General features: G+C 40.9%; 1 protein-coding gene across 6 annotated transcripts in view; it reads left to right on the forward strand.

Annotated features, from left to right (window-relative positions):
- DYNC1I1 (dynein cytoplasmic 1 intermediate chain 1) overlaps nt 1–27,634 on the forward strand; it is a 320,884-nt gene that overhangs the window by 227,885 nt on the left and 65,365 nt on the right. For all 6 annotated transcript variants that reach the window (XM_037836734.1, XM_037836737.1, XM_037836735.1 and 3 more), the window contains one exon: nt 25,698–25,844. In XM_037836734.1, coding sequence (XP_037692662.1) covers nt 25,698–25,844 — 147 coding nt within the window. The remainder of the gene's footprint in view (nt 1–25,697; nt 25,845–27,634) is intronic.

Below are 27,634 nucleotides of genomic sequence, written 5' to 3' on the forward strand. Positions count from 1 at the left end.
TATGGGAAACAGTATTAATTTAATGATGTATATTATCGTGTGTGCTACCTACAGCACAAATAAAAGCATTCAGCTGATATGTTCAAATTGCCACCAAAAGAATGTTCATCCAAAGGCTCAAAGCCTTTCAGAAAATCAACGAAGGGAAAATGTGGGACAAGGAGTCTACAAAAATAGAATCAGAAGTTTTCAAACAGTTGCTGGGCTTAGCAGAGCTTGACTCTCAAAGGTAGCACAGTATTTAATTCCTCCTAAAAGGAACACATTTTGAGCATTTTCGAAGCATCAGAACTGAAATTGTGGCTTTTATTTGGCTGAGGGAGCTCTGTGATCAAAGCAAATAAACTTCTTTGGCTCCAAGCACACATACACACAATGTTGGAGAATTCTCCCTGTGTGGAGAATTCATATAGATTCATGGAGATTTCTATTGCAAATTTTAATTTAATTTTGTTTTAGCAGCAAAATTCTTAGCAATTTATTAGCCAGTCCTAACTACAGATCAATAATGCTGCTCACATGTCCCTTAATATTTGCAACCAGAAGTTGTATTTTATTGTTTCATCTTATAATCCTTTCTAAACTTAATAGAAGTATAAACCCCAGCTAAGTCAAACTAACCTTCTAAGATAGTGAAACCATGTTCTACTATCTGTAGAGGCAGGAGATTGTTGTTTGCTTTTTGTTTTGTTTTGCTTTTTGTTTGTATCTTATATATGAGTTAAGTTTCCATGTGTTCAAAGGCATCTTCATGGTATTCTGGCCCAACCACCTATTCAATGCCCAAATTCTCTTTAGTGATTCCATCTTCTCCTGCCAAATCTTCATCCCGCCTTGTCTGAACATCTCCCATTCTCCTATCCCAGGACAAACCAGTCCATCTCCAGCCAGAGCTGCCAAGTTTCCCAATGTGCTTGCATCAGAATGACATTCTATCCCAAAAGATTGCTCATCGCAGGCAGAGGCACAGCCGCGTTCAAACGTGGAGGGGAGCAACTCCAGCAGCAAGGCAGCTGGCTTTTGGTTGCTGGGGAACTGGGAGTGAGCACATCAAAACACCACCACTGCCTGCTCTCCCCCACCACCTTCCTTGAGTGTCTTCCCAGCTTTGCTCTCACCTGGCTTCATGGGTGTAACAACATTGTGTTAATCAATTACCATTAAAATTGTTGAAAGACTTCGCTTTGGGGAAAGGTACTTAGGGGAGAGAGAGAGAAAGATCCACTGGTGCCCCCTCCCCACAGCCCAAGCCACACTTTGGCTCACCACCACCAATTGTTCCCTGGCATTTCCTCCATTGCACTTAGTCACATTGTGTGAGGGTTTGGCTAAATTTCTTGCATAATGGAACTAGATTTCCCTGGATTATTCGCTGCATACATTTAAAGCTGCTGAGATAGACTTAACACGGATCTTCTACCCTTAAAACATAACAATATGTTCTCCCCTTTGCAAGAGGGACATTTGAGCCAAGTTCTATAAAACATCACAAATTTGAACAATACAGAGTAAGAAGGCCAGTTCTCAAATCAGAGTTGGTTCGTTAAAGGAGACCTTGATATTAAATGAACCTTTTTGAAAAATAAGTACTCACATCTTCCATACACATATATATGCCATATAATATGTTCCATAGAATATATATTCATCTATATGAATATATAGATAAATTCATATTTATACAATGGTTTAAATATGAATTTTCATTGTCAGGTCCTCTGTTGTAGTCTGCTAATTTGGGACTTTGTTACAGAATGAAAATTTGTTAACACCAAGAGCACATGATGACCTGAGCTAGTAATCAAACATCAGGGTCCTGCCTGCATTAATGAAGAGTTAAGAATGCTTTGTTGTTTGTGTGTATTAGTCCATAAACAGATGCTTATAAATATAATATCTAGTTCACATGTTCAAGGTAAGAAGGAGGATGTCTTGGAAAACAGATGCTTCTAAAATACTTGAGGGACTTAGAAACTATTTATTATCTTAATGTTATTCCCCCAACACTATTAATTTAGCTATCAAGTACTCTTTTTCATAAATGGTGTAAAGTTAAACCAGTTACTCTTTATTTTTCTGTAATAATTTCACAGCTAGTTAGATAGCATTTGTGTTCTAGGAATAATGTCAAAATAAGTTAGGAACCAGGCTCTTCAGCTTCTCAGACCTATATTATTCCAAAACCAAATTAAAAATATTTCCCTCAAAATCCATTATGGAATTTTTTAATGTTATCCATACTGTGGATATTTAGCCTGAATGTTCCAAGAGCGTTGAATCTTATCCATCAATGGGATGAATTCAAACCATAAATGTGTTTATTATACTTCTGTTCTCCACCTCAAAACTTTTCTAAAGCAAGGACAGATATAAAAGGGTGCAAATAAATAATATATTGCTATTCTACATATTTCCTACTGAAAACCTTTAATGAGCTATAGATGTGACTAATTCATGTCAATAGTGTTTGAGTGCATAATTCTGGAACAGCAGAGAGCTGCAATGTGTGATGCATTGGGAAGAATGAAAGTGCAGAAATAGGGCAAGGTTTTCATTTATACCCCAGAGCACAGTTTTCCCATTCCCTTAGGTTGATGGCAGATAGGCTCAAAGTAAAACACTAAGCCTCTGCACGGTATTTTTCCAAGACCAATATAAATATAATATCTAGTTCACATGTTCAAGGTAAGAAGGAGGATGCCTTGGAAAACAGGCAATATCAGTTGAAACAAAGTATGATATAAATGCCAAGACCTGTATTATATGTTCCCAAAGCTTGATTACATGGAGCCTGAATTCTGTTCTCTCTGACTCTGAGCCTGAAGGGCCACGAGGCATTTCACTCGTTCATCAGTTAAGTCCCCCCGTGTTCCACTGTCCGGCGCTCTCTCCGCCCCGCCTCGAGTCCCCGGTCGGCCGGCGATGGGGACCAGAGAAATAAGGGGAGAGAGGGTGCGGACAATGTCTTACCCGACGCACTTGTGATCACTCAGGACTCGCGGTGGTAAAGCAGATAAACTTTTAATGGGACTAGGCAATCATCATCTTTACAGGTTCCACCCGGGGCGAGACACCTCGGGGGAGAACAACCTCGATGCGGCCGTCAGGTACGGCTCCTTGTGGGCTGTCTCCCCGAGCTTTGCCCGGGAACTTTCTTATAAACCTTGCGTGTATCCAATGGGCTAACGCCACGCACACAAGCATGATTGGTGAATACAGCGGGTGGTTACATACATCAGAAGCCGGAAGCAGGATGTGGGCGCCATCTTGGCACCACTCGATGGGCGGGGGGACTTTGGAGCAGGTTTACAGCGCATGCGCTATGCCCGTCCCGGGAGACGGCTCTCCACATCTCCCCCTTTATTATTTATATCGACCCAGTGTCCCCAGTGATGAGTGTGCTCCCGTGAACCCAGATGGCTCACAATTTGTTCCGGTGCTTTGGGGAGTCTGGACTAGGTCTCAGCCATTTAGCGGCGGAGCCTCTAGCACCGACCAGAATGCTCACCTCATATGGAGACAGGAGAGTCCGTGAGCTGGAAACAACATGACTCTCCCTGCAGTGCTTTGCCTTGCAACTGGGGGACAAAGGCGGGGGCAGGGATAGCATTAACCAGAGTCGGAGGCGTCACTAGGCGTCCCTATGCATTGGCTAGAGTCAAGTCTGGCCACAACTATGACTCTGCCTTAGGGACCTACCTGAGACAAAAATTATGACTGCTGGCGTCGCCCGTTATACCCGGGACATAGCTGCGCGCTTAGCTACAAACCTCGCTCCCGAGTGCCCCGCCCGAGGCGGCCAGGATGGGGTATGGCCATCAGAATGGTCGCTGTTGGGGGTATCAAAGGTGGAGGACATAGCCATCATAGTGGTAACACGGTACTGCCGCGCTTGAAACGGGCGTTCTAGCAAAGATTTAACAATGACTAATCCCACCAATAGTCCCACCATCAAGAGAATCCAATTAGTCAAATTGGGCCAAGAGAACCAAGAGGTGACTTGGTCCCACAGATTTTTTACAGTCTCGCCCAGTGTGGAAAGGTCGAAACTAACAGGCTTCAATTCCCTAATGTTCTCAAGTCCCTGAAGGCCGGAGGCTTGGTCCAATGGCCCAGGCCGTATATTCGTTGGCGTTTCTGACAGCTGCTCCCCGGCCTCCCCAGGTGATGCCACGGTTCCCACCAGTCTTTCCGGAACCCACACTGGTTGACGTCCTGGTTCCTGGGGAAAAACACAAACAGAGCCTCCGGCCCAGCCGAGCACCGGGTCAGGGCCTTTCCACTGTGACGTGGAGGGAGCGATATGGCCCTTAACAGTCTCCCATATAAGGACTAGAATCGGGTCCAAACAGACACCCGTTTGGCGCGCTCGGTCTATATCACGACCAAGTTTCATCCAAGAGGGCAGATTAAGGCTGCCAGAACAAGGAAACCAGGGGGCAAAAGTGGCCACATCATCAAGAAATCGCTGGAGAGAACTTCTCTTAATTGAGATACCCCGCTGCTTCAAAAGGGTCTTTAAAGGGGTTAATAGGGGTGAGCTTTCAGACTGCCCCATGCTTGCAGTCGGCACTATCTCTTAATCACTCGGAGAGCTCTTCCGAGTCCCCGGGGCTACCTGAACGCCCACGGGCCCTAGTCCTCGTATGGAAAAGGGGTGCTTACCTTCTCGCGGTGATCAGTCGCGGAGGTCAAACCACGGATCCCGGGAGCAGGTCTCCGTCGGGTCGAGGGGAACGCGAATGAGGTTCCCCGTACGGGCCACCACTTGTCCGGCGCTCTCTCCGCCCCGCCTCGAGTCCCCGGTCGGCCGGCGATGGGGACCAGAGAAATAAGGGGAGAGAGGGTGCGGACAATGTCTTACCCGACGCACTTGTGATCACTCAGGACTCGCGGTGGTAAAGCAGATAAACTTTTAATGGGACTAGGCAATCATCATCTTTACAGGTTCCACCCGGGGCGAGACACCTCGGGGGAGAACAACCTCGATGCGGCCGTCAGGTACGGCTCCTTGTGGGCTGTCTCCCCGAGCTTTGCCCGGGAACTTTCTTATAAACCTTGCGTGTATCCAATGGGCTAACGCCACGCACACAAGCATGATTGGTGAATACAGCGGGTGGTTACATACATCAGAAGCCGGAAGCAGGATGTGGGCGCCATCTTGGCACCACTCGATGGGCGGGGGGACTTTGGAGCAGGTTTACAGCGCATGCGCTATGCCCGTCCCGGGAGACGGCTCTCCACATTCCACCAGTGAAGTCAGAGCACTAGGAGAGGAAGCGCACCAGGCTGTTCAGATCCGTATACATACAGGCTGCTCTAGTTATTATTCCACTGGGGAATGCTTGGCCCTTGAAGGCTGATCCGACCGGGGGAGGATCACAGGCAGCAGGTATGCCATGAACAACAAACCCATATTCTTAACATATGTTTAATTTGAGTAACTCTCCTCCTTTCAACTACCTCTTGATTCTAAATCCACATCCTGATTTGCCCACTCTTGTTACCATTTTCTGCTGCCTGTTCTGAATTAATCCTTTGAGGTGGTCATTCCCCGGAAAGAAAAAAGGAAAATGAGAAGAGAGATGCAAAGTTGGGAATGTGAATGAAAGAGAATGGGAGAAAGCAGAGGGAAGGGGATCATTAACTCCAGTCTGCTTTCATGAGCTAGGTTTTCTTTGAGCTGAGTAAGAAAGGAGTGGTCAAGGAAGAAGAGAAATGCAAGGAAAAGGCACTCTAAAGGTTATCCATTAATATTCCAAAAAATGAAAGTCATTTTTTGCAGTAGAGCTCAATTTACAAAGATTATTTTGATTTTTTGTCGTACTTCATCTCAAAGAATTGATATAAGCTAAAAAGTGGTTAAAGTTATTAAAAGTTATTAAGGGTTTCCATAGTAGAAAATTAAATGATTTTACTAACTGTCAATGTTAGTGTTTAAACTGAGATAATGTGAATTATATTCCATATAGTGATCATGTCATTGAGGTGTCTAAACATTCTCTGTGAAGGTAATAATCCCTGATTCTGATGTTTATCATCAGAAGTCTAACTAAAGATTAGAAATACTAGCCCCCAATTGCTGTTATTTGTAAAACCCATGGAGCAGGCTGGTTTTCTTAAGGAACTTTGAGTTTAAAGACATTCTCCACCTTGCAACTATTAACTCTTTATAAGACTGTACACTTTTCTTATGTATTTTCTATTCAGAGAACCATGAAACTGTTTCAAATACTTGATTTTAAATATGTTTGAAAATGAAATAGCAGTATCTTATGCTATTAAATATGTTTTAAATTGCAGAATATTATGTTGCTTGATGTCATCAAATTCATTTTCCATCTGTCTATCTATCTATCTATCTATCTATCTATCTGAAAATCCAGATTTTCCTATGCTACACAGATTGGTTTTAAGATGAGGTCACATAAACAATATAAACCATATTTCTCTATCTCCAAGTTAGACCCTCCAAGCTCTTCAAATGCTCCCACTTTTTTTCTGGGGGATCCCAGAAGAGGTTGCAAGTGTGTTTATGTATAAAAAAGTTCCAGTGATGGCTTACGAAGCTAAAGGCAGCTTGCTGGAACTCTAGGGCCCCAGCTGCACTGCCTTCCCCTCTGCCCTACCCACTCTGGCACCCCAGGGCTGGCCCTCACTCACCTCTAGGACAAGATTTGCCACCTTGTGCTTATCTTCATGGCCTTAGCACCATCATTGTCAATGATGCTTAGGTACCCTGAGCATCCCAGTGATCTCTAGACCTGAAGCCAATTAGGTCAGGCCATGTTCCATGAAGGAAGGGGTAGAATCATGCACTCCTCCAATTCTGTTCTTTTTTTCAAGACAGCCTAGATAATACAACCCCTTACCCCCCTGTTTTCTAAAGGTAATAATAAATATAGTCTTTACATTTCACCAGTAGCACCCTCATCCCAATAGGGTTCAGGTAGACCTGTCTCACTAGTCCATTATTCATGCCTGGCTGAATTGTGATTATGGTGTAGGTTCAAACCTTAAAACCTCTTTAATTTTATTTTCAGTTGGAGATGCAAGGATCTTTGGTTCAACGCTGGAACAGACTGCATTTTATCCACATCAATTCAACAGACACTTATTGTGCCTAGCTCTATGCTAGGTGCTAAGGCCAAAATGAATGCATTCTGTTCCTTACATTTGAGGAATTTGTCCCTCCCCCTTTAGGACAAAAGCAAGAATGAGTGATCTGATATAGAGTGCAAGCTGTGAAACTGAAATAATTAGTGCATGATTTAGCCAGTACACCCCTCTCCACAGCGTCACCTGCCTTAAGACTGTATGAAAGGTTGAAAGTGGAGTGGAGGTGGAGATGGAGATGGTTAGATTAGTTTGTGGATAAGTCCTTTGGGAATCTGAGCTAGCTCACCTTAGGAGGGAGGAGACCTCACATGGAGGACCCATACCTCCTACCTCAGGATCCTGCAAATAGCTTGGGGATGGCTGGTAAACCACAGGTATTCTTAAGGCTGGTTCCTATTAGGCAGAGAAACTAGAAGCCTCTCCTTCCTCATTCTTGCTATGGAATGAAACCAAGAAAGTTACTGTTTAGACAAGTGAGTGTAGCTGTTCAGGGAGATCCTATTCCTGAGGAGGAACTGACCAGTACAGGCCCCTGAGGAGCTTTACAGGCCAGAAGGGGGTCAGTGTAACTGGCATTAAATTAAATCTACCTAAATCAAAATCATAAGGAAAACTTTATCTATATATATTTATTATTCCACAAATAAAGCATGTAGTTCCATATCTGTCATGATGACTGTGTCTACACAAGGCTGATATCTCTAGAGGGAAGACACATAGGAGAAGTTCATATTCCAAATGGTTGGCGTCATGTAATCAAACGTTTTGAATGTATTTTAAAATAGTCTTCCAGGTGTGTAAAAACTTGTAGCTAGCTATTAGCCCTTGTCCACATTTTGGGAAGGAGGCAGGGAGTAGTGAAAAACTGAGGTAGTTGTTCAAATTATATAGGAAAATGAAACTCCTCCTATTGCCTTCCTGATCTGATTGCTTTGAGGAAAAGTAGTTTGTTTTTGTTTTTATTTGTTTTTTTTTTGCCTATCAACCAATTTCTTCAACTCTGCATTTGACCTGACAAATACAGACATGAGTAAAACTTTCCACAGTACCTTACATTTGCTCTGAAAAAGAATATTGCTATCAAGTTCTAAGATTTTCTGACTCTGAGGGTTGTCTAGTTATTTAGAAATGTAACTTTATTTTGTGTTTATTTGCCCAGCTTTTTTATATTAAACATTATTAATTTATACATATCAATTTTCCCAGTTCCTTTTTTATTTTAAAGTTCAGCTCTAAGAACATGGACTTAAATAAGGAAAAGAAATTAACTAAAATATGGTAGAGATTTGTTTGTACTGGAACAAGATTTTCCCATAGAAATCTTCATTCTTCAGAGAGAATTATATGCTGTGTTAAACCCACTGTCAGAGGTTAATATGTGCACATAGTAGGTATTAAATATTTACTGACCTACTAGAAGTGCAGGAAAAATTGTTTAGGAAACTTTACATCTTCTAAACAATTTGCACAATTGCACGATCATTTCCTCTAGACCACACAAAAATATTCTATTTGTATTTAAAGTAATCAGTGAGTAGATTTATGAACTTTGTAATTGATAGGGTATCATTGTCAGTTTTAAAAGAAGAGGATGCCTGGGGTAGAGAATTCCAAAGTGGTGCTGCATGTCAGTATAGTTCTCAACAATTTTCTCTTTCTGTCTACATACTTAAGTACCATGTTCAATTAATTTCCAATTATTCCTGATTATTCTTTGACACCATTTGTATATGACACATTGGTAGGGCTGACACTGGGCAAACATAATAGGATATCATCCCTTTTGAATGCTACAATTAAGTTAAAGATAAGACGAGATTCCTGTAATTATTTTGACAGAGACCTAGTAGAATTTTGTCCTAGTGACACTGAGTAACAGGCATAAAATGTCAACTGACTCAAAACAATTGGCAAACAAAAACGAAAATATGTGATTTATCCACTGAAGTTCCTTGAGGCTGCTGGCCAAAGCCAACCTGAAACTTTACCTGCGTTGGTGGGGAGGAGGGTTGGGCGGCAGTTTGGGGTAGCTTATTGTTATTTTTTTGATGCCATGAGGACAAATCTGAAAAAGCTTTGACAGAAGATGTATGGATCTTGATTGACAGTTAGTAGCACCTCTAGTGGGAGAGCAGTTCGGTCAATGTGACATAGGTTTGAATGGTTTATGTTGGAGGGGGAAGCTACGTGGCTCAGAGGTTGCTAATTATGGCAGAGTTTCTGTATCTGCTGGTAGGATTCCAGTAGTGCATCTTCACTCATGATTGCAGATTACCACCCCCTTTTCTTTGTTGGTTGGAAAAAAGAGTTTAATATGAGAAAGGACCCAAGGGAAGTAAAAAGGAGGTTTAAATCTCTGTTCTGTAGATCTTTAACTGTCTCTGTGTGACAGTGAGCAATTCCATTAACCTGGTTAGGAAAATCTGTCACAACAGATTATGTTCTATCTACAAGGTGAAAACAAGTGGAGTGGAATCAGGGTGCATTTTTTAAGCTGACACAGAGGGTTAGGTGAATGTGAACTTAAACGAGTGGGAAGGATCCAAAGTGTGCAGCTCACATGAGACCATGACTTTGGCTCGTTTTGAGCCATGGAAGTTAGCTAGTCTTACAAATAATTCAAAGTGTTTATCATTTGCTCAAAATACTTATCAAATATTTATTGAGCACTGCAGTGTGCAAAATAATGGCCCCCAGCCCCCCAAGATGCTAAGGTTTCCCAAGAACCTGAGAATACCTTACTTCACATGGCAAAAGGGACTTGGCAGATGTGATTAAGGATCTTGAGATGAGGAGATTATCTTGGGATATTCTGGCAGGTCCCATGTAATCATAAGAGTCCTTATGAGTAAAAGAAGGAGGTAGGAGAGTCAGAATCAGAGAAGGAAATGTGAGGATGGAAGCAGAGTCAGAGCAATGGGATGTGAGAAAGACTAGATGGGCCATTGCTGGCTTTGAAGGTGGAAGAGGGCCACAAGCAAAGGAATGCAGGCAACCTCTAGACCTTGGCAAGAGGCAAGGAAATGGATTTCGCCTAGAGCTTCCAAAAAGGAAGACAACCCTTCCTACACCCACATTCAGCAAGACTTCTGACCTCCAGAGATGTAAGATAATCAATTTGTATTGTTTTAAGCCACTAAATTTGTGGTAATTTTTTACAGCAGCAATAGGCAACTAATGTCAACACCTACTGGGTCTCAGTAACTGTCCTAGGCATGAAGAACAACACAGAGAAAAGAGAAACATGTCTTCTGCCCTTGTGAAACTGTCAAATCCAATGTGTCCATTTTATTTTGCCCATGAGGAAATTAAGTCCAATAGAGATAATGTGATTTTTACACAGAAAATCAGTCTCGATTACCAGTTAGTTAACGGATTTCTCCACTACAACATCTGTATCCTATGAATAGGAAAAAAAAAAAAAAAATCCCATCCTGCTCTTCCCACACAAATTTTGTATATTGTCCTGAGGGCCTCTGTCCTCTGACCAGAGCAGGAAGCAGCTCAATACCAACTTCATCGTTTTTATTTGTGAAGTATCTTCTATAGAATTACAGTTTTGCTTTCACATTCAGAAGAGCAGAAACTACCTAAAACCATTATATGAAAGGCAAGAGCCCTTTTCTCTAGGACAGTGGATCTTAAACCTAAAAGAAACTTCTCCCTAAAGGAGTGAACAAAAGTCACGTAAGGCTGTATCAACACTCTGCCAGACGTTCAGGTTCCTCAACCTCTTTTCAGTCTCTGCCCATTCTCCTGACAGACACCAGGGCACCCTGAATCGAAGGCTTTTTCAGGATCTGAAATAAGAATCCTGTCCATTTCACCAGCCTACCTCCCAGCATACCGTGTGGATTACAGAAGGGAATTAACACGTAAAGAAACCCTTTGGCAGCTAAAGGAACAGGGTTAATTCTCTTGCTTGATGATTTGGCCGGTCTCACTGTTGGTGTCATTTTCAAGTGTGGAGTTTCATTTAATAGAGACAGCCAACTGTGGATCTCATCAAATGGGGCTCAAAGCACATAACTTTCAGTGTGGGGGAGCTATAGGAAACATTTGAATTTTGGAATGGTCTGACAGGAATAAGGAGATAAATATTCAAAGGGAGCTGGAAAATCAAGCTTAGGATCTTGTTTTTCAGGTCTGTTTTAGTCACTTGGTGAATTACTGCAGACAATTCATTATAATTTATCACACAGATTCTCTTAGATTGGATGAAGTCCAAACACAACTGAGTTAGCTGCATATTCAATTACCTCTTACTTAAAAGGAGGGTGGTCTCACCAGGGAAGGACGGAGTTCATTAGCAGGCTGAGATGTTATTCTTAACTCTTCATTATCTGGCTTCATATCATTCCTAGCATCTCAGGAACATTGGACATCTTTCTTTATTCAACTCTTGGAGATGTCACCCAGTACTTTGTGTATCTCAGTAGCCCCTCGTTCCAAAGAAAACTCTCACCATCACAAGTCAATAAACAAAAACAGTTTATTTTGAACAGTACTTCTGCTCCTTGCTAAAATAGTTTCTTTTCCTTTTTTAGGAAAATGTACAAAAAAAATATTGTCCTTGTGTATTTTTATTTAGATCTATACAAAGCAAAATATTCTATTCCACTATGATAATTGACTAGCACCCATGTTGGGTAGACTCCAACATATATTGGAATTTATGGTCACGTTTCCTCTAGCTGACCAGCTCTAACATCCATATCATTCAATGAAGAACTTGGTTCAGGACAGAATTTTACTCACAGGTAGCCTTTAGTATGCTCCTAGACCCTTCCTGCACACTTGGAACTTCAAACTCATGTAAATGGCCTTTAATTTGTACATTCTAAGTCATATGATTAGAGATAGGGTGTTCCTCTATGGGACAAAAGGGACAGAGAAGAATCCCTGAAGGGCTATGTGCCTGTTTGAATGTATTATGTCCCCCAGAAAAAGCCATATTCTTTGATGCAATCTTGTGGGGCAGACATAATAGTGGAGATTAAGTTGGAACGTTTGGGTTATGTTGTTTGCATGGAGATGCGCCCCACCCAACTGTAGATGATAACTGATGGGATATTTCCATGGAGGCGTGGCCCCACCCATTCAGGGTGGGCCTTGATCAGTGGAGCCATATAAACGTGCTGACTTAAAGAGATGGAATTCAGTGCAGCTGTGAGTGACGTTTTGAAGAGGAGCAAGCTTGCTAGAGAGGAACATCCTGGGAGAAAGCCATTTTGAAACCAGAACTTTGGAGCAGACGCCAGCCACGTGCCTTCCCAGCTAACAGAGGTTTTCCGGACGCTATTGGCCATCCTCCAGTGAAGGTACCCGAATACTGATGTGTTACCTTGGACACTTTATGGCCTTAAGACTGTAACTGTGTAGCCAAATAAACCCCCTTTTTATAAAAGCCAATCCATCTCTGGTGTTTTGCATTCTGCAGCATTAGCAAACTAGAACAGGCTATAAATTTAATTGTTATGTCATCCCGAAGGAATTTTTATTCACACTTTTTTTTTTTTATCTCAAGTTTGTTTATTATTTTGTCCTTTTAAAAACTAGCTCAGGTTGAACACTGGGGAATTTGATTCTCATTTGTCCACCGGTCCTCCAAGTATACATAAACGTTGTGCTAATAGGGGATTTGCCTTAGCTTAGAAATGAACCACTCGGAAAGATTTTTATCCCTGTCCACATTCTACTCATTCTCAGTCTTTGGGTTACTTGCTAAACATCAAAGGATCTTCAGTGGTAAATCTTTCATTATGTGAGGAACTGTGGTGTAGAAATTTGGGGGGGGGGGGTGGTCAGAAGACTTGGGATTAGGTGGCAAACGCAAAAATCAGCTTACTCTTGTCTCTTGCATCAATCTAGTAGCAAGAACTTAAAACCCAGTTTTTGTTCATCCTTTTCATACTTCAGAGTAGCAGTTCATCAATAGAACCACCAAGCTAGACACAGCCCCAAGAGGCCATCTGGTTCATCTCTGTGCCTTAGGCATTAGCATATCTAAGTAATTCCAAGCAGATGAAAAGAGACAAATCTTCACTAAGACTGCATCTGCCTTTGTACCACATTGCTTTGTTGGGTGTAGGACTTCACTCCACTCCTATTTGTTTCCCCACGGTCTGTATTCCCCACATAGTTTTCGTGTGAGGAAAGACCTGTTCTGGCAGAATTTTTTTATTCTCTTGCTAGCTTTAGAAAGATTCAGCTGACTCCATGTACCATCACAGCTGGCTCCATGTACCATCAGAGCTGGCAGAACCACCACAGTTACTTGAAAACCATGTGAAAGGCCTGTGCATGCACTTTGGGTTTTTTCTTTCTTTCTTTTGTTTAGTGGGTCCTCTGTAATTTCTGACCTAAGCGGCTTGGTAATGATCTCCTATGGGATAGTCCATGACTCTTTGGGTGGATCCATCCAATTGTAGATTTATTTTATCAGCAGAGGAGTTGTTCAGTGACATACGGAGACTACATTTTTTCCTCCTTTTTTGACCTCCTCAAGCACAAAACTTAAATCCTCCAAATTCAGAAAGAAATTGCCTTTGAAGCAGGATACAGTCGATTGTACAATTGTTTTAGGACTTTCTTGCCAATATGACAATTCTCGATCTGATGAGCCTATTTATTATTGTGCTTGTAAAAAAGAAGCTGATAACTGAAATCTTCTATTGAGTTCTGTGGCCGAAGGCCCTTGTGGCCTTTTCATACAGCCAAGGGATCATAAACTAAAAAGTTGACTCTCTTTTTACATGGCTTACTCTATCAAGAAAGGGGAGAAAAGAATGATATTTCTGAATGTTAATTTTGCCCCCTTTGCAAGGACTTAGTATTTTACAATAAAAAAACAATTTAATTTCTGGCTACATTTCAAGTAAGATGGGATGATGGTAAAAGTGGAGCTGTCCCAGCCATGGATTTAGAGAAGTTGGGTGGCTGGATCCCTTAGCACCACTTTCATGTGGTGGGGTGAGCCAGTCTCAGAAACCCCAAGCATTTTTGAAGATACTAAACTGGAGACTTTGCCATTAGTCCTTCATGCTTAAACAAGCCCTGAAGTTAATGCTGCCTGGACTCTTTCCTGTCAAATTGTAGCTCTTCTCTTCTCTCTTCAATAACCTAATATGTTCTCTCAGGTGCACACTCACATAAATCAAAGACGTAAATGTTGACATACACCATGTCCAAGTATCAACTTCCTTTTCTTTTTCTTAACTAAGCAGGATTTCAGCATTTGATTTGAAGAAAGCTTGTGCTGTTTAACATATAAAGGGAATCCATATATTCTTTCTCTTCTTGTTCTTTTTTGTCCTAGAAAACAAAAATTCATTGTCAGCTTGTACCACAACCCAATTCCAGCCTAGATGTAGCAACCTGAATTTCATATTTCCTTAAAAAAAGAGACAATAGTTTAGTACATAGTTGGAAGACTGTACCAAAAAATCCTTTAAGCGAGCATTATTATTTTCAGGTATGATTCATATTTCTACATTGCTTTATCTATAGTAAAATTTTGGAATAAACTAGTGTACAAAACTTGAATGTGCATGCATAACACTGCTGTGCTGTGCTATAATCCCTTTCACCAATTGAACTTAAAAACTGAAACTCTTGGAGAGATATATGTGTGTGTGTGTGTGTGTGTGTGTATATATATTTTTTTGGTCAAGAATGTTTCGTAAGAACCAAAAAGCTTGGTTGTCCCAGCCTAATCATGAGGAAAAAAAAAAAAAAATCAAACAAGCCCAAATTGATGGAAATTCTATGGAATACCTGGCCAGCACTCCTTAAAACCGTCAAGGTAAAAAAAAAACAAGGGTAGTCGAAAACTTCCACAGCCTAATGGAGCCTCAGGAGACATGACAACTAAATGTAATCTGGTATTCTGGATGGGATCCTAAAACAGGGAAAAGACATTAGATAAAATCTAAGGACATCTGAATAAAGTATGAACTTTAGTTAATAATAATGTATCAATGTTAGTTCATTAGTTGTGATATATGTTCTATACTAATGTAAGAGGTTAGCAATGAGAGAACCAGGGTGTAAGGTGTGTGAAACTCTGTATTACCTCCACAACTTTCGGTAAATCGATAACTATTATAGAAAGTTTATTTTTAAAAAACTAAAAAAGAAAATAATCTGCTGTGCTGATTTGTCTACAGGACTCTTGTACTAGCTGTGAGGGTAGAAATAGGAGGAATGAGAACTTCTTTTCCTTTCAAAAGTTTGTAAAGGAAATAAAGTTTCCTTTTACAAACAAGAAAGTAGAGATTTCCCAGCCACTCTGTAATGAGCACGTGGTGTGGCATACTTAGTAGGGCACCTGGCATAAGGTACATTTTCATTGCATTGTCTGGTTGATGGTCTGAGGCAGTTAACTCCTAAAAACAACTTTGCATTTTGAAGAACTTGTTACCAAGATGCTCCACCTAGCTGTTAGATAGCTTTTAGCTGCAATGTCCAAAAAAATATTTCTTTATATAAAGGACTCATGTTCACCTTGAATTCTTGGTGTGTCTTGCATTGTAAGCTCTCTAGAGACTCTCCATGTGCAGTGAGGATGGAATGCACCTCAAAATTTTCCCTGTTATTTTTTTTTTAATTTTTCCCTAAATACAGGCCATCCTTTCCTTTGATTTCCGAAATGTGACTTTCATGGTTTGAAGCTGTATGTATCCAAAAGATCATGCTTTTAAAGCTAATCCCTTCCCCTGGGTGTGGACCCATTGTAAGTAGGATCTTTTGGTGAGTAGTTTCTTAAATTAAGATGTGACCTACCTCATTTAGGGTGGGTCTTAATCCTCTCTCTGGAGTCCTTTATAAGGATGAAATCCAAAGAGAAAGACAGAGAAGCTGAGAGAGAAAAGCCACAGAAGCTGAGAGAGAAGGACACACAGAAGCAGAGAGAAACCACAAAAACAAAGAGGAAGCCGCTGAAGCAAGAAGCTGGAAGCAACGAAACCGAGAAAGACCAGCAGCCGTCGCCATGTGACAGAGGAGCTGAAGATCGCGGTAGCCAGTCAGGGAAAAGATATCATCCCCTTGTTGCCTTGATTTGGACATTTTCATGGCTTCAGAACTGGAAACTTGTAAGCTAATAAATCCCCATTGTTAAAAGCCAGTCCATTTCTGGATTATCGCATTTTGTCAGCTTTAGCAAACTAAGACGGTGACCATGTTGCCCAAGGTAATTCTATCTCCCAATGAATCTCTTACAAAAAAAAAAAAAAAATGTATCCATGTTATAGCATATTCCTTGAGTTCAAGGGAATGTTCCTGTAGGTAATGGGTCTGTTCTTTAAGTAGGAAGTCTGTCCTGTTTGTTAAAGCATCCAGGGCCACTATTCCCTTTTCATAATAATTATTTTGAGGGATAAACACACTCAGTTGAGAAGAATTTGTTGGACAGAAGTGGCATTTTTTGGTTTGGCTGCACGGTGACAAGAAGGAAACAAAGCATCTTCTCCCAAAGCAGTGAGAATAAACACAGAGGCTGCCAGGAATGACCCGAATTGTTTCCCAGCTGCTAGCTGTTCCGCAGGCTCCCACGAAATGATTAATTGGTCTCAATCATTTCTCAGCAGGAAGTACCCACTTCATGGTAAACATCACCACGATGGTACTAATTAGCTCCATTGTCATCTGTCACAACCGGTAGACTACGAGCTGAGTGTTGTGAATGATCTTTACACCGGCAGCAAAAGTGCAACTGGGAGTCGGAGCTTTCACCACCGAGAACGCTGTAGCAGGCAGGCAGCCTGCAAGCCTCTCTGCCGTGAGGTTCAGTCTGTGACTACCAGGTCCACAGCCTGCCATGAAGAAGTCAAAGTGTGGTGCTGAGGAGGGGGCGGATTGTGTATCTCAAAGAAAAAAATGCATCTGCGTTCAATTGATACAAGGTTTCATGGTATATTGGCATCGAAGTCAGAGAGGCCCTAGTTCAAGTCTGAGCTTTGCCACTTACTGTTCTTTTGATCTTACGCCAGTGGCTTTACTTCCCTGAGCCTGGGTTTCCTAATCTGAAAAAGTGGAGGCAAAATTGCCCACCTAATGGGACTGATATAGCAGTATGCTACAACATGCCTGGCACTTGGTAGGTACTTGAAAATTTTAGAACACCCCCCACAGTAAATAACCAAACAACTTGGTATGATTGTCAGAGTGATAATGTTCATTAGCACGTCTAATAATAAGCAGGAAGACTCCCCAGCATTCAGTGTCCTCATGGAAAGAGATACTGAAGAGAAATTGGGACCTAAAGCTTCGCTATCATTTCCATGTAACATTTCCGAAGAGCCCAAGCATTTGCAGGGCAGGAGAGGGTGGGGAGCAAGGAGAAATTTTTAAACTAGCAAATAAAATTGAAGAAAATTAGCCAATGGTATTCCAGCAGAGGAGCATTTGTTGTGTCATGTTTCTCAGATGGACGGGTTGTGAAAATGGGCCCTACTCCATATGGGAAACATCCCAGTAATGGGCTACAATAAACAAAAGAAGGAAACTCACCCCACAGTGAAATTGGGCCATAATCTACTAATTAACTGTTTTCAAACTGGATTTTTCCAAATTCCAACCTCAAATACTGAGTTGAAGTACCTGGGTGCTTGTTAAATACACAGATCACCAGGCCTCTTCCCTGGAAATTTTGACTCAGGAGGTCCAGACTGAGACTCAGAAATATGGGTTTTTAACAAGCGCTCCAAGTGCTTCCTATGTTGAGGAAGGTTTAAGAACCATTGATTTCAAACAGTATTTTTCACACTTGGCTGCACATAGGAATTTCCTGGGGAATTAAAAAAAAAAAAAATACTGATGCCTGGGTACCTCCCCCAGAGATTCTGATTTAATTGGTATGGCATGTGGCCTGAACTTCGGGGAATTTTTTTTAACCCCCCAGGTAATTCTAAGGGGCAGGTAAATTTGGAGAAACTGAGTTAGAAAATAGCCTGAGGTACCCAGGCACTATTAATGGTGAATAAGTAATAATCAAATTGTGTCCCATCACAGATCAATAGCTCTGATTCAAAGTGTGGAATATGGTAGAATCCCATTTCAGAAAACTTCCTGAGAGGTTCCAAATTACTCTGCTGCCCTAGAACTGTGTCCTATTCAAAATGAGTTGCAATGAGGGACTACCAACTATAATTTAGATGTTTGCAAATGTGAAGCCCAAATCCCTCTAAACTGACAGAGGTTACATCAAATGCATATGTGCAGAATAATAATGTGCCATGAGTTTAATTTGGGTTCTCTCTACAGTCATCTCTGGTACTAATATTAAACTATTTCCTCTTTCTCCTCTTACCCAAAGTCAGTACATGTCAGAACTTGGAATAGTCATCGACAACAGAGCTATAACCTGGGATGAGGATCTGTGAAGCGAGAGAATCAAGTCCCAGACAGGAGGGGAGGATTGTCAACAATAGGGCACTTAAAGAGTTAAACCATGCAACAAATGGTAGGAGACACTTGTGGGAGACAGTCTTTCCCAGCCTAGATCATCAGGGAAGGATCAAGAATTATTTTCAGAAGTACTTGGGGAAAGAGTTCCTTAGCAAAATGAGAAGTTCCTTGGACCTTCTTTGTCTCTGGAAATGTTTCTTCAAATCAGGAAGTCATTGTTCCTAACTCTATGTGGGGGCTTATTGTTTATCAGAGTAGCTCATCTACCTTTTCTAATCTGGCTCTTCCTGCAGCCGAAGGACAGAGGCAAAGAATATGCCCTGTTTGGTTGGCATCATGCTCAGAGGATTCACAGAGCTCCTAGGTATCAGAGCAGGAGGTCAGCTCTTGGGTCCCCAAGTCTGTTGAGCCTCCCTTTCTACCTCAGTGCCTCTGCAGAAGTAGAAACTGAAGATGATGCTCAGAGGGAAATAAAGAGGAACTTATAATTCTTTGAGGAAAGAGTGATCAAAGTAGTCCAGACAGTTGTCCTGAAGCCAAGAAATAAGGTTGGTAAGTTCCATGACATTAGGACCATGTTTGCACACTAACTTTATTTTTAATTGAGATTTTCACATACCATAAAAATTCACCCTTTTAAAATATACATTTCAGTGGTTTTTTAGCGTATTTCACAAAGTTGTGCATCCATCACCACCAGAACATTTTTATCATCCCAAAAAAGAAACCTCATAATCATTAGCAGCCATGCTCCACACCCCACCATCCCAGCCCCTGCCAACCACTATTCTACTTGCAGTTTCTATTTGTCTCCATTCTGGACACCTCATAAAAATGGAGTCATACAACATGTATCTAGCTTGTTTCACTTATCAAAATGTTTTCAAGGTTCATCCATTGGACCAGATATCAGAATTCTATACCTTTTTGTGGCTGATAATATTCCATTACATGGATATACCACATTCTGTTTATTCATTCATCAGTTGATGGACATTTGGATTGTTTCTACCTTTTGGTTATTATGAATAATGCTGTTGTGAACGTTTGTGTTGAAGATTTTGTGTGGACATATCACCCTCGTGGGAATGGAATTGCTGGGTCATATGGTGTCTATGGTTAACTTTCTGAGGAACTTCCAGACTGTTTTCCACAGTGGCTGCATCATTTTACATTCCTACCAGCAATGGATGAGAGTTTCACTTTTTCCACATCCTCGCCAATGCTTTTTTACTTTCTGTTTGTTGTTGTTGTTGTTTTTGTTGTCTGTTTTTATTATACCTATCCCAGGGGTGTGCGAAGTAGCGTCTCACTGCGCTTTGCACATTACCTTTTGTAGTCTCAGAAGACAGCCTAAGACTGGGGTCATGATAGAGTCTCAGTACTGAGCGGCATGAAAATTCTAAGGGATTCTAAGAAAGGGAATCAGGATGAGGGTTTCTAATCTTTGGTAAATCGAATTTTACAATCTGCTGTTTTAGAAGTAGCAGATGCGCTAACTCAAGCTCTGCTCCTAGGCACCCCAGCTCTAATGGGATGATAACTTTTGATAGATTGTCACTCCTTTAGGAGTTTAGGAAAATGGCATATGCATCCTGGAATAGAGACTTAGACAAAGGGGAGAAAGTTATGGAGGGAAAAACACCTCTCCCCTCATCTCAAAGTTAAGTGCCCGACTCATGACTCATGTCTTGGCTTTACCACCTTCACACCTTCCTCATTGTCAGATGCCTGGTGCTACACGACTGCCTGTAAAAGGGGTTTTCGACAGCAGTGCTCTCCAATTACATGTGTTTCCATTAACAAAAGAAATATCTTTGTGGCTTCCTTAGGTACTTGCAGAAATATATACTAGCTCACTAGTAGCCAGAAGCATCTGATCTGTCTGCCTCACAGACCTCCAACAGTTAGGCATTTGCTTTTAGGCAAATAAAATGTCAAACACCATTAAACAGCATATGGCAACAATATGACCATTCCCTCTCTGGGGACCAACCTCTTCCCTAAAGAGATGGTACTTGAAATAGAGGATGCTTTTGAATGCAAGACCCCAGTTCCTCCCACCCAGGCATAATGGCTGGGGAGTGGGCAGAGTGCCAAATGCAAGAGGCCATGGCAATCATATCAAATATGAGCACAGAGCGCAAGCTTCCCAGCCGGCAATGACCAAAGGCTGTCTGCCCTGGGTGTGTGGGTCTGTGGTTAAGGGGAAGTACCATCCCTAAACTGGCCTGGATTAACTCTACAAAATAGAAAACAGCCTCCATGGCCACATAAAGAGGGCTTTGGGCCGACTTACTGGAGGCAGTGGTGTGCTGTGAGTGAAGGGAGACGGGAGCAATCTCCACCCTCTCTCTTTGTGGAATTCCCTCAATGAATGTGGTAAAGTAAACTGACTTCTCTTGAAATAGGTGACGGGAGTGTGGAACTATGTTTGGCGGGTCAGCTTGTGTTCAAGTGGACAGACGTGCGGCAAAATGGATACAGTGGAGGCTGACTTTGTAGGGACAGCCAGTAACGAGGCAGCGTGCTCACTGCTGAAATATAAACCAGTTTCCTCAGAAGCCTTGTGCTAATGATGGCAACTGGGAATGCCTGAAATTGCCTATAGAACTAGCCTGGTCTCAAAACGTAGTCTCCAAACCTTGCTTGTCCTGATGTGGGAGTACTATATTATGCAAATAATCAAAATATGAAGGTTGTCCTCTTGAAAAGAGTGGTCCCTCATGTAACAAGGTGTTCCAGTTTGCTGATGCGGCTGGAATGCAAAACACCAGAAATGGATTGGATTTTATAAAAGGGGGTTGATTTGGTTACACAGTTATAGTCTTAAGGCCATAAAGCGTCCAAGGTAACGCATCGACAATCGGGTACCTTCACTGGAGTATGGCCAGTGGTGTCCGGAAAACCTCTGTTAGCTGGGAAGGCAGGTGGCTGGCAACTGCTTGCTCCCAGGTTGCATTCCAAAATGGCGTCCTCCAAAATGTCTGCATCAGCTTCCAACACCCATCTTTAAGATGTCTGTCTCAGCTGCAGCTACTCTCTTAGCTCCTGTGCATTCTTCAAAGTGTCCCTCTTGGCTGTAGCAAGCATCTGGGCCTGTGTGGCTCTTTTTATAGTACTCCAGTGATCCAATTAACATAACACCCACCCTGAATGGGCAGGGTAACCTCACATTTCACTCACAGTTGATTGAGTCACATCTCCATGGAAACAATCAAAGGATTCCACTCTTATCAACACTAAACACATATGCCACCATAAGATTGCATCAAAGAACATGGCGTTTTGGGGGACGTAATACATCCATACCAGCACACAGGGTGTCTGTGTTACTTGTATTAGAAGATAGTCAGGCTCACCAGTTTTACTTCAAGCTTTTAACATAGGAGCTTATATTTCTGGGCCCCTGGTTTGACCTAGGACATGTCACTGAAATAACTAGCCTTGTAAAAACAGTTCAAATGCAGTGTCAGGGAAGCTTACCTTGATTAGATGGTTAGCATTGTCTACAAAGTCTCATCAACTTTAACATTGTTTCTCCACTTGTGTAAACTGCTTGATTTGGATTTTCAAAGGCAAATAAGGCTCTAATATTTTAAAGAATAAAATATAGGTTAAAAAGTTAAAACTCCAAACAAGGTAGGGAACTCCTGAAAAGGTAGGTAAACTTCTTGTTTCCAGTTAATTTTGTTTTTCTAAATCCCAGTAGTTACATATTTTAATAATGCCTTATAAACCTGAGTAACTGAATTTTAAAAATTTAAATGCCTGGGAAAGTGGTGAAATTTTTAGAAATAATGTTAGTGTTATTAATAATGTTTTCCATAGAATTTGTCTTCAGAAAATGTTCTGTTAAAAGTAAGGACAACAAAAAAATTGTTAGTAGTGTTAACCAGTTTTTCTGAAATGCTTTTTATTTTCTTCCAAATAGATACAACTGACAGAATATCACCATTTTCTATTTTTTTACTGACAGTAAATTCCGCTAGATCAGTGACAGTATGAACGTCAGGATTTTGCAGGGGTTTCCAGAGACTCCCTACTCCTAGGAGGGATGATACAGATTTTCCAAATTAGAAAAGGACCTTTCATTATCGACACTGGAGTTGGGCTATTACCATGTGTCCACAGAAACCTAAATATTTAGTTGAAAAATTAAAAATTCAGTCAATGATCCGAATATTTGCCACCATCACATCAAACATCAGAATACTTAAAAACATCTCAAGAAATCACTGAATTACAAACCTTACATCTAGATAATTGAGATCATACTGCCTTAGTGTTTCCATATGAATGATAGTGTGTGTCAAGTTTGGCACACCCTGGAAATTTGTTTTGAAGCTTAACATATGTATACATACAAATGTAGATAGATAGATAGATGTATTTATATTATGTATATTATAAATAATGTGTTGAACTTAAAAAATAAGTGAAACTGAATGAATTACATAACTACTTCTCCATTTCTAATATTCCAAAAATAAAATGAAAATAAGTATGTCTACTCTCTTTTTCTTCATAGAGATTTGCAGCAAAACACAGTGGACTCTGGGGTCAGAACTCTGGTGCTCCAAGGTGTTGCTACATTTTTTAGCACTAATTTCACTTTTAATCAAATTTAAATAGAATTCTGAATTTGAGATGGGGGTCTTTTGTAACATTTGAAATTTTTTGAAATGGTTTAGTTAGTTCTTTATTGGTGCTAAGTGATAAATGAATGAATGAAGAGTGAACGAATGAACAGATAATCATACAGGTATTGGATAGTGTTCTCACTGTGTAGGGTTGCTTTCTAGTTGAATGCCAACTGTGAGTTTCAGTTATGTAGAAATACCTCCTCTGTTTGTTTTTCTCTAGTCTCTCAACAAACTGTGCAAAAATTTGGAGGGGATTTGCTGGGATTTAACTGAAACGTGGAAGGAATCAAGTGGTTGAATCTAGATTTTTTCCAAAATTAAATGACATTCCTTTATCCATATTGATTTGCACTTCAGTAAATTTAATTGTCGATACCACCTGGTTAATTTTAAGTGTTCCTGAAGTTTTAAAAAAATGTTTCCATCGTAGCTCAAATAACATAAGAATATCATCAATTGAAAACTAAGGATCATTTCTGTGGGATGTGTAAAACAAGAAGCTGACCACCATGATTTTTTTTTTTTTTTTTTTTTTGTTAAATCAGTATCATTATTGGGAGTTATTCTTGAATTTTATGAGAACCAGATTGGGGCATGGAGCATGTTCTCCGTCGAATCGTGTTCAAGGAATTGGAACTGAAAATCATTCAAACTAGGAAAATATGACATTGAAAAAATGCAGTCCACATTCTTTATTCTACCTCAGAGTATCTGAGACTGTTTCTGACATGGAAGCCTTAGGCTAATAGAAGATCTGAAATTTTTAGAAATGGGAGTTTAGTGTACCAGTCAGAAAGAGGCCATAACTTTTTTTTTTCAATCACTTCTTTAGTTTGCTGATTTATCAGTTACAACCTTTGATCCTCTTTTTCCCCCATCTGAAAGCTATGATTTCTTACCATTGCCCAGAGAAAAACATTCCAAACTCTTTTCAGTGCAATTCAGGGTCCGCTCTTGTCTGGCCCTAGCTCCCTCTGCAGCTGCATTCTGTACTTCTCCCCTCTCCCAAGCAGGCTCCTCTCCAGTAAACCAGACTGTGCCATTCACTAGCTCTGCTTTGCTACCTCCAGACTTTACTCCCAGTATCCCCTCTCTCAAGAATGCCTATAGCTTCTCCTCTCCACATATACTTCAAGGTATAAAATGATCCCTGCAGTGAGCTTTCTAAACTTCCCTCCTCTCCACCTGCCCCCCACCCCACCCCAGCTAAAACATACCACACAGAACACACACACACACACACAAACACACCCCTTTGATTTGATCATGGCATATCTCACATTCAGGGCTGCCACTTAGGTGTGCATGTTGTGCCCTGTATAAAGGTGCCAAGCCCAAGGGACAAGCAGAAATGAAAATCAGCTCACTCTCCACTTGCCAAGGCATGCACCTGCCCACTTGACTTTGTCTATGCAGAGGAGCATCTTTTTCTGTTTCACACAAAGGCACAGTATGGGCTAGCAGCAGCTCTGTTCATATTTATAGATGGCTTTGATCACCCTTATCGGGGTCCCAAGTTTGTTGAGGGCCTTTGTACATGCATCATGCCTTGAACGGTGCCTTTCTTACATATAGTAAATACTCTATGATTGTTCATCAAATTTAATCAAAACAATGAAATGCATTTATGGAAAACAATTACTTTAGCTTATAAATGTAAATATGGGCAATACTGAAGGATCAAAATGTATTTCTTAGCATATGTGGAGCAGCTGACTTTTCTGATTTTAAGAGAGAATAGTTCTGTCTCAGTGAAGTAATTTCCTATAAAATGTAGTGCCCAGTAGTCTTTTGTGGAATTTCAGAAACCACATTCGTGATGCTCTGACAGACCATGGCAGAGTTGGACTGAAATCCATTTTTGAATGTTTGTTAAAATAGGCAAAGAATAACAGTAAGAATTGTCTGAAGTGGGCAGGGTCGGAAAGAATGCCCATGGGAGCATGGGAGGCGAGGGAATTTGGGAAGGAACCAGTCAGATCAGTCTGAGGGCAGTACACTTCCTGGACGTCTACGTTAGCCACACACAAAAAAAGCACCCCATCTCGAAGTCCTCAAAGCTAAAGTTACTCTGCCTTTGCCAGCACTGTATATAGTATAATTTGATGTGGCCATGCCCTCAAACTAAGAATTGCTTTTTAAAAACTTCGATGGAGAATTAATATTAGTTCTGTTGGAATTCTACTGATGAATGTGAAATTTCCATAAACTAAGCTTTACAGACCACAGTACGAGGCTGTACATAACATAGGTTTTATGCCTATTTGATGATATGGCCAGAACTTCAAATTTTGGGTTTTAAGGGGTAACCTTTGGCCAGCCTCTCAAGGGAAAGTCCTATATCTGTGTACAAAGTTTTCTACTCACTAGGCACTTAACAATTCCATCTTTAAATTGCTTCCTATTTACCAGGATGTATTGAGTGGATGTGAGCTGTTTTCTCTTCAAGAAGAAACAAACATTCTCCAGCCATTTGCCAGTCCTCTGAAATCTCTAGCATCTCTCTCCTCTTTTCCCTTACAGTCCTCTGTGATGTCAGTCTGCTTTGCCCGTTTCCATCCCAACTTGGTGGTTGGTGGGACGTACTCAGGTCAGATTGTCCTGTGGGATAATCGCAGTCATCGAAGGACACCTGTGCAGCGCACACCTTTGTCGGCTGCTGCACACACAGTAAGTGAAATTTTGTCATGTCCCTGCTAAATGGTCAAGCCCTGAAAGAGGAAATAAATAGCACAACTTGCAAAAGTAGGGATGTTGCCAGTAACTCCAAGTTAGAAGCATCTAATTTATGGTGATTGTGTCCTGACTGACTAAAATAAAGGTGAGTGAAAAGTAGGCCAAGGAAGTCCTGGCTTAGCAAAGTCTCTAAATTATCTCTAAATTTCTAGCACATAAAAAGGATCTCTTTGGTTGACCCAAAGATCACTAGTGAGGATGGATTAAAACAAAAAGAAGACACAGAGAGAAACTTTGTAGGAGGCATCTATGGAAATTGTTTTCCTAAAGAAACGTTTCACATTTACGTTGAAAACTAGAAATGCTTACTTTCAAATAGACCGGGAAAAGTAAGCAATTCATGTCTATGGATGGACTATGGGACTTTCCCCAACAGGCCTTTCCCATTTGTGATTTGAGGGAGTACTATGACTTTAAACTCTGGAATGCATGGTATAAGTCTCCATGTAAAGTTTAGAGTGACAATATAATCCCTAGGGTTAAAAGTCAACATCTCAAAACCATTACCCATAATTTAGTAGAAGAGGTTCAGTATAGTGTTCAGAAGACAACTACACTGTCATTTCCTTTAAGAGAATGACAGGTGTGTATAGCAGTTGTTAGAGGGAATAAAGAGACAGGCATGTCTCCATCAGTCTTTGCTACAGTGACATTCAGGGTAACTGATGTTCTTTCTCTGAAATGCCCAAATTGTGCCCAGGGATACAGCTCTACCATTGTTTTCAGTTTCCCTAATGTGGTTGCTTCATTCGTTTCATCTGCTGGCCTCAAAACCATTCTGGCTTGAAAAAGGACTGCTAGCTGCTTTAGCTAAGACCACGAAGAGGAAAATTCTGCCACTCGTGTGCGATTGACGATGGGAGATGACAAATACCAAGTCAGCCCTAATTCTAATTGACTTGGGCCTAAAGACACATGCAGGTGAAACCAGTTCTTGGGAATCTTGGAAAATTGCTCTTTCCTACCCCATTTTTCCCAACTAATAACAGAAAATTGTGCCCCAGGAGAAGACAGACTTGTGCAAAACCACTTCTTGGCTCTCTGTGGATATCTGGTGTTTTTGTGAGCATACCTTCCAAAATTTCAGAAAAGTACAAATCCAAATGTTAAAACATTTGCAAATAAGCTTCTGAGGAGAATCCCAATCCAGGAGCCCTTCCAAAGAGTTCACATTTCTTTTTTAAATAACTTAGGGTGTGATCATCACAGTTAAAATACTGTTATCAAAATGAGTGACATTATTTCTATTAGAAAATACAAACAAAATAATTTTTTTTGTTTTTGCTCTGTTGTTTTCTAATCCATAGCTAAAAATGCACAGTTGATTTTGTGACTGTCTTTCAACTCTACTATTGCCTGGCTGATTGGTACCAGGATCAAAAATGAAAAGGGGCCCACCACAGATTACTAACTAATTTCCTTTCACACCCACCACACATAGGCATTTGGGACAACAGGAAATCCTAATTAAAACAAAATCCTTCTTCCACACAGTAAGCTTATTCCTAAAATAAATAAAAACAGTCTGGCATCTATGCTGGAAAAATGAGCTGCTCTGTTGCCTTTTTTCTTTCCATTAAGTAGAGGAGTGTGTGTGTGTGTATGTGTGTGTGTGTGTGTGTGTGTGTGTGTGTGTCTGCTCCTGTTCCTCTGGTCTCTTTATGTCTCCCTCTCTTTTCTTTTAAAATAAGTTTTATTACTCATGAAAGTGCAGGCTAGTAGTA

Source organism: Choloepus didactylus, chromosome 5 (assembly GCF_015220235.1).
Source record: "Choloepus didactylus isolate mChoDid1 chromosome 5, mChoDid1.pri, whole genome shotgun sequence".
Lineage (NCBI taxonomy): Eukaryota > Metazoa > Chordata > Mammalia > Pilosa > Megalonychidae > Choloepus > Choloepus didactylus.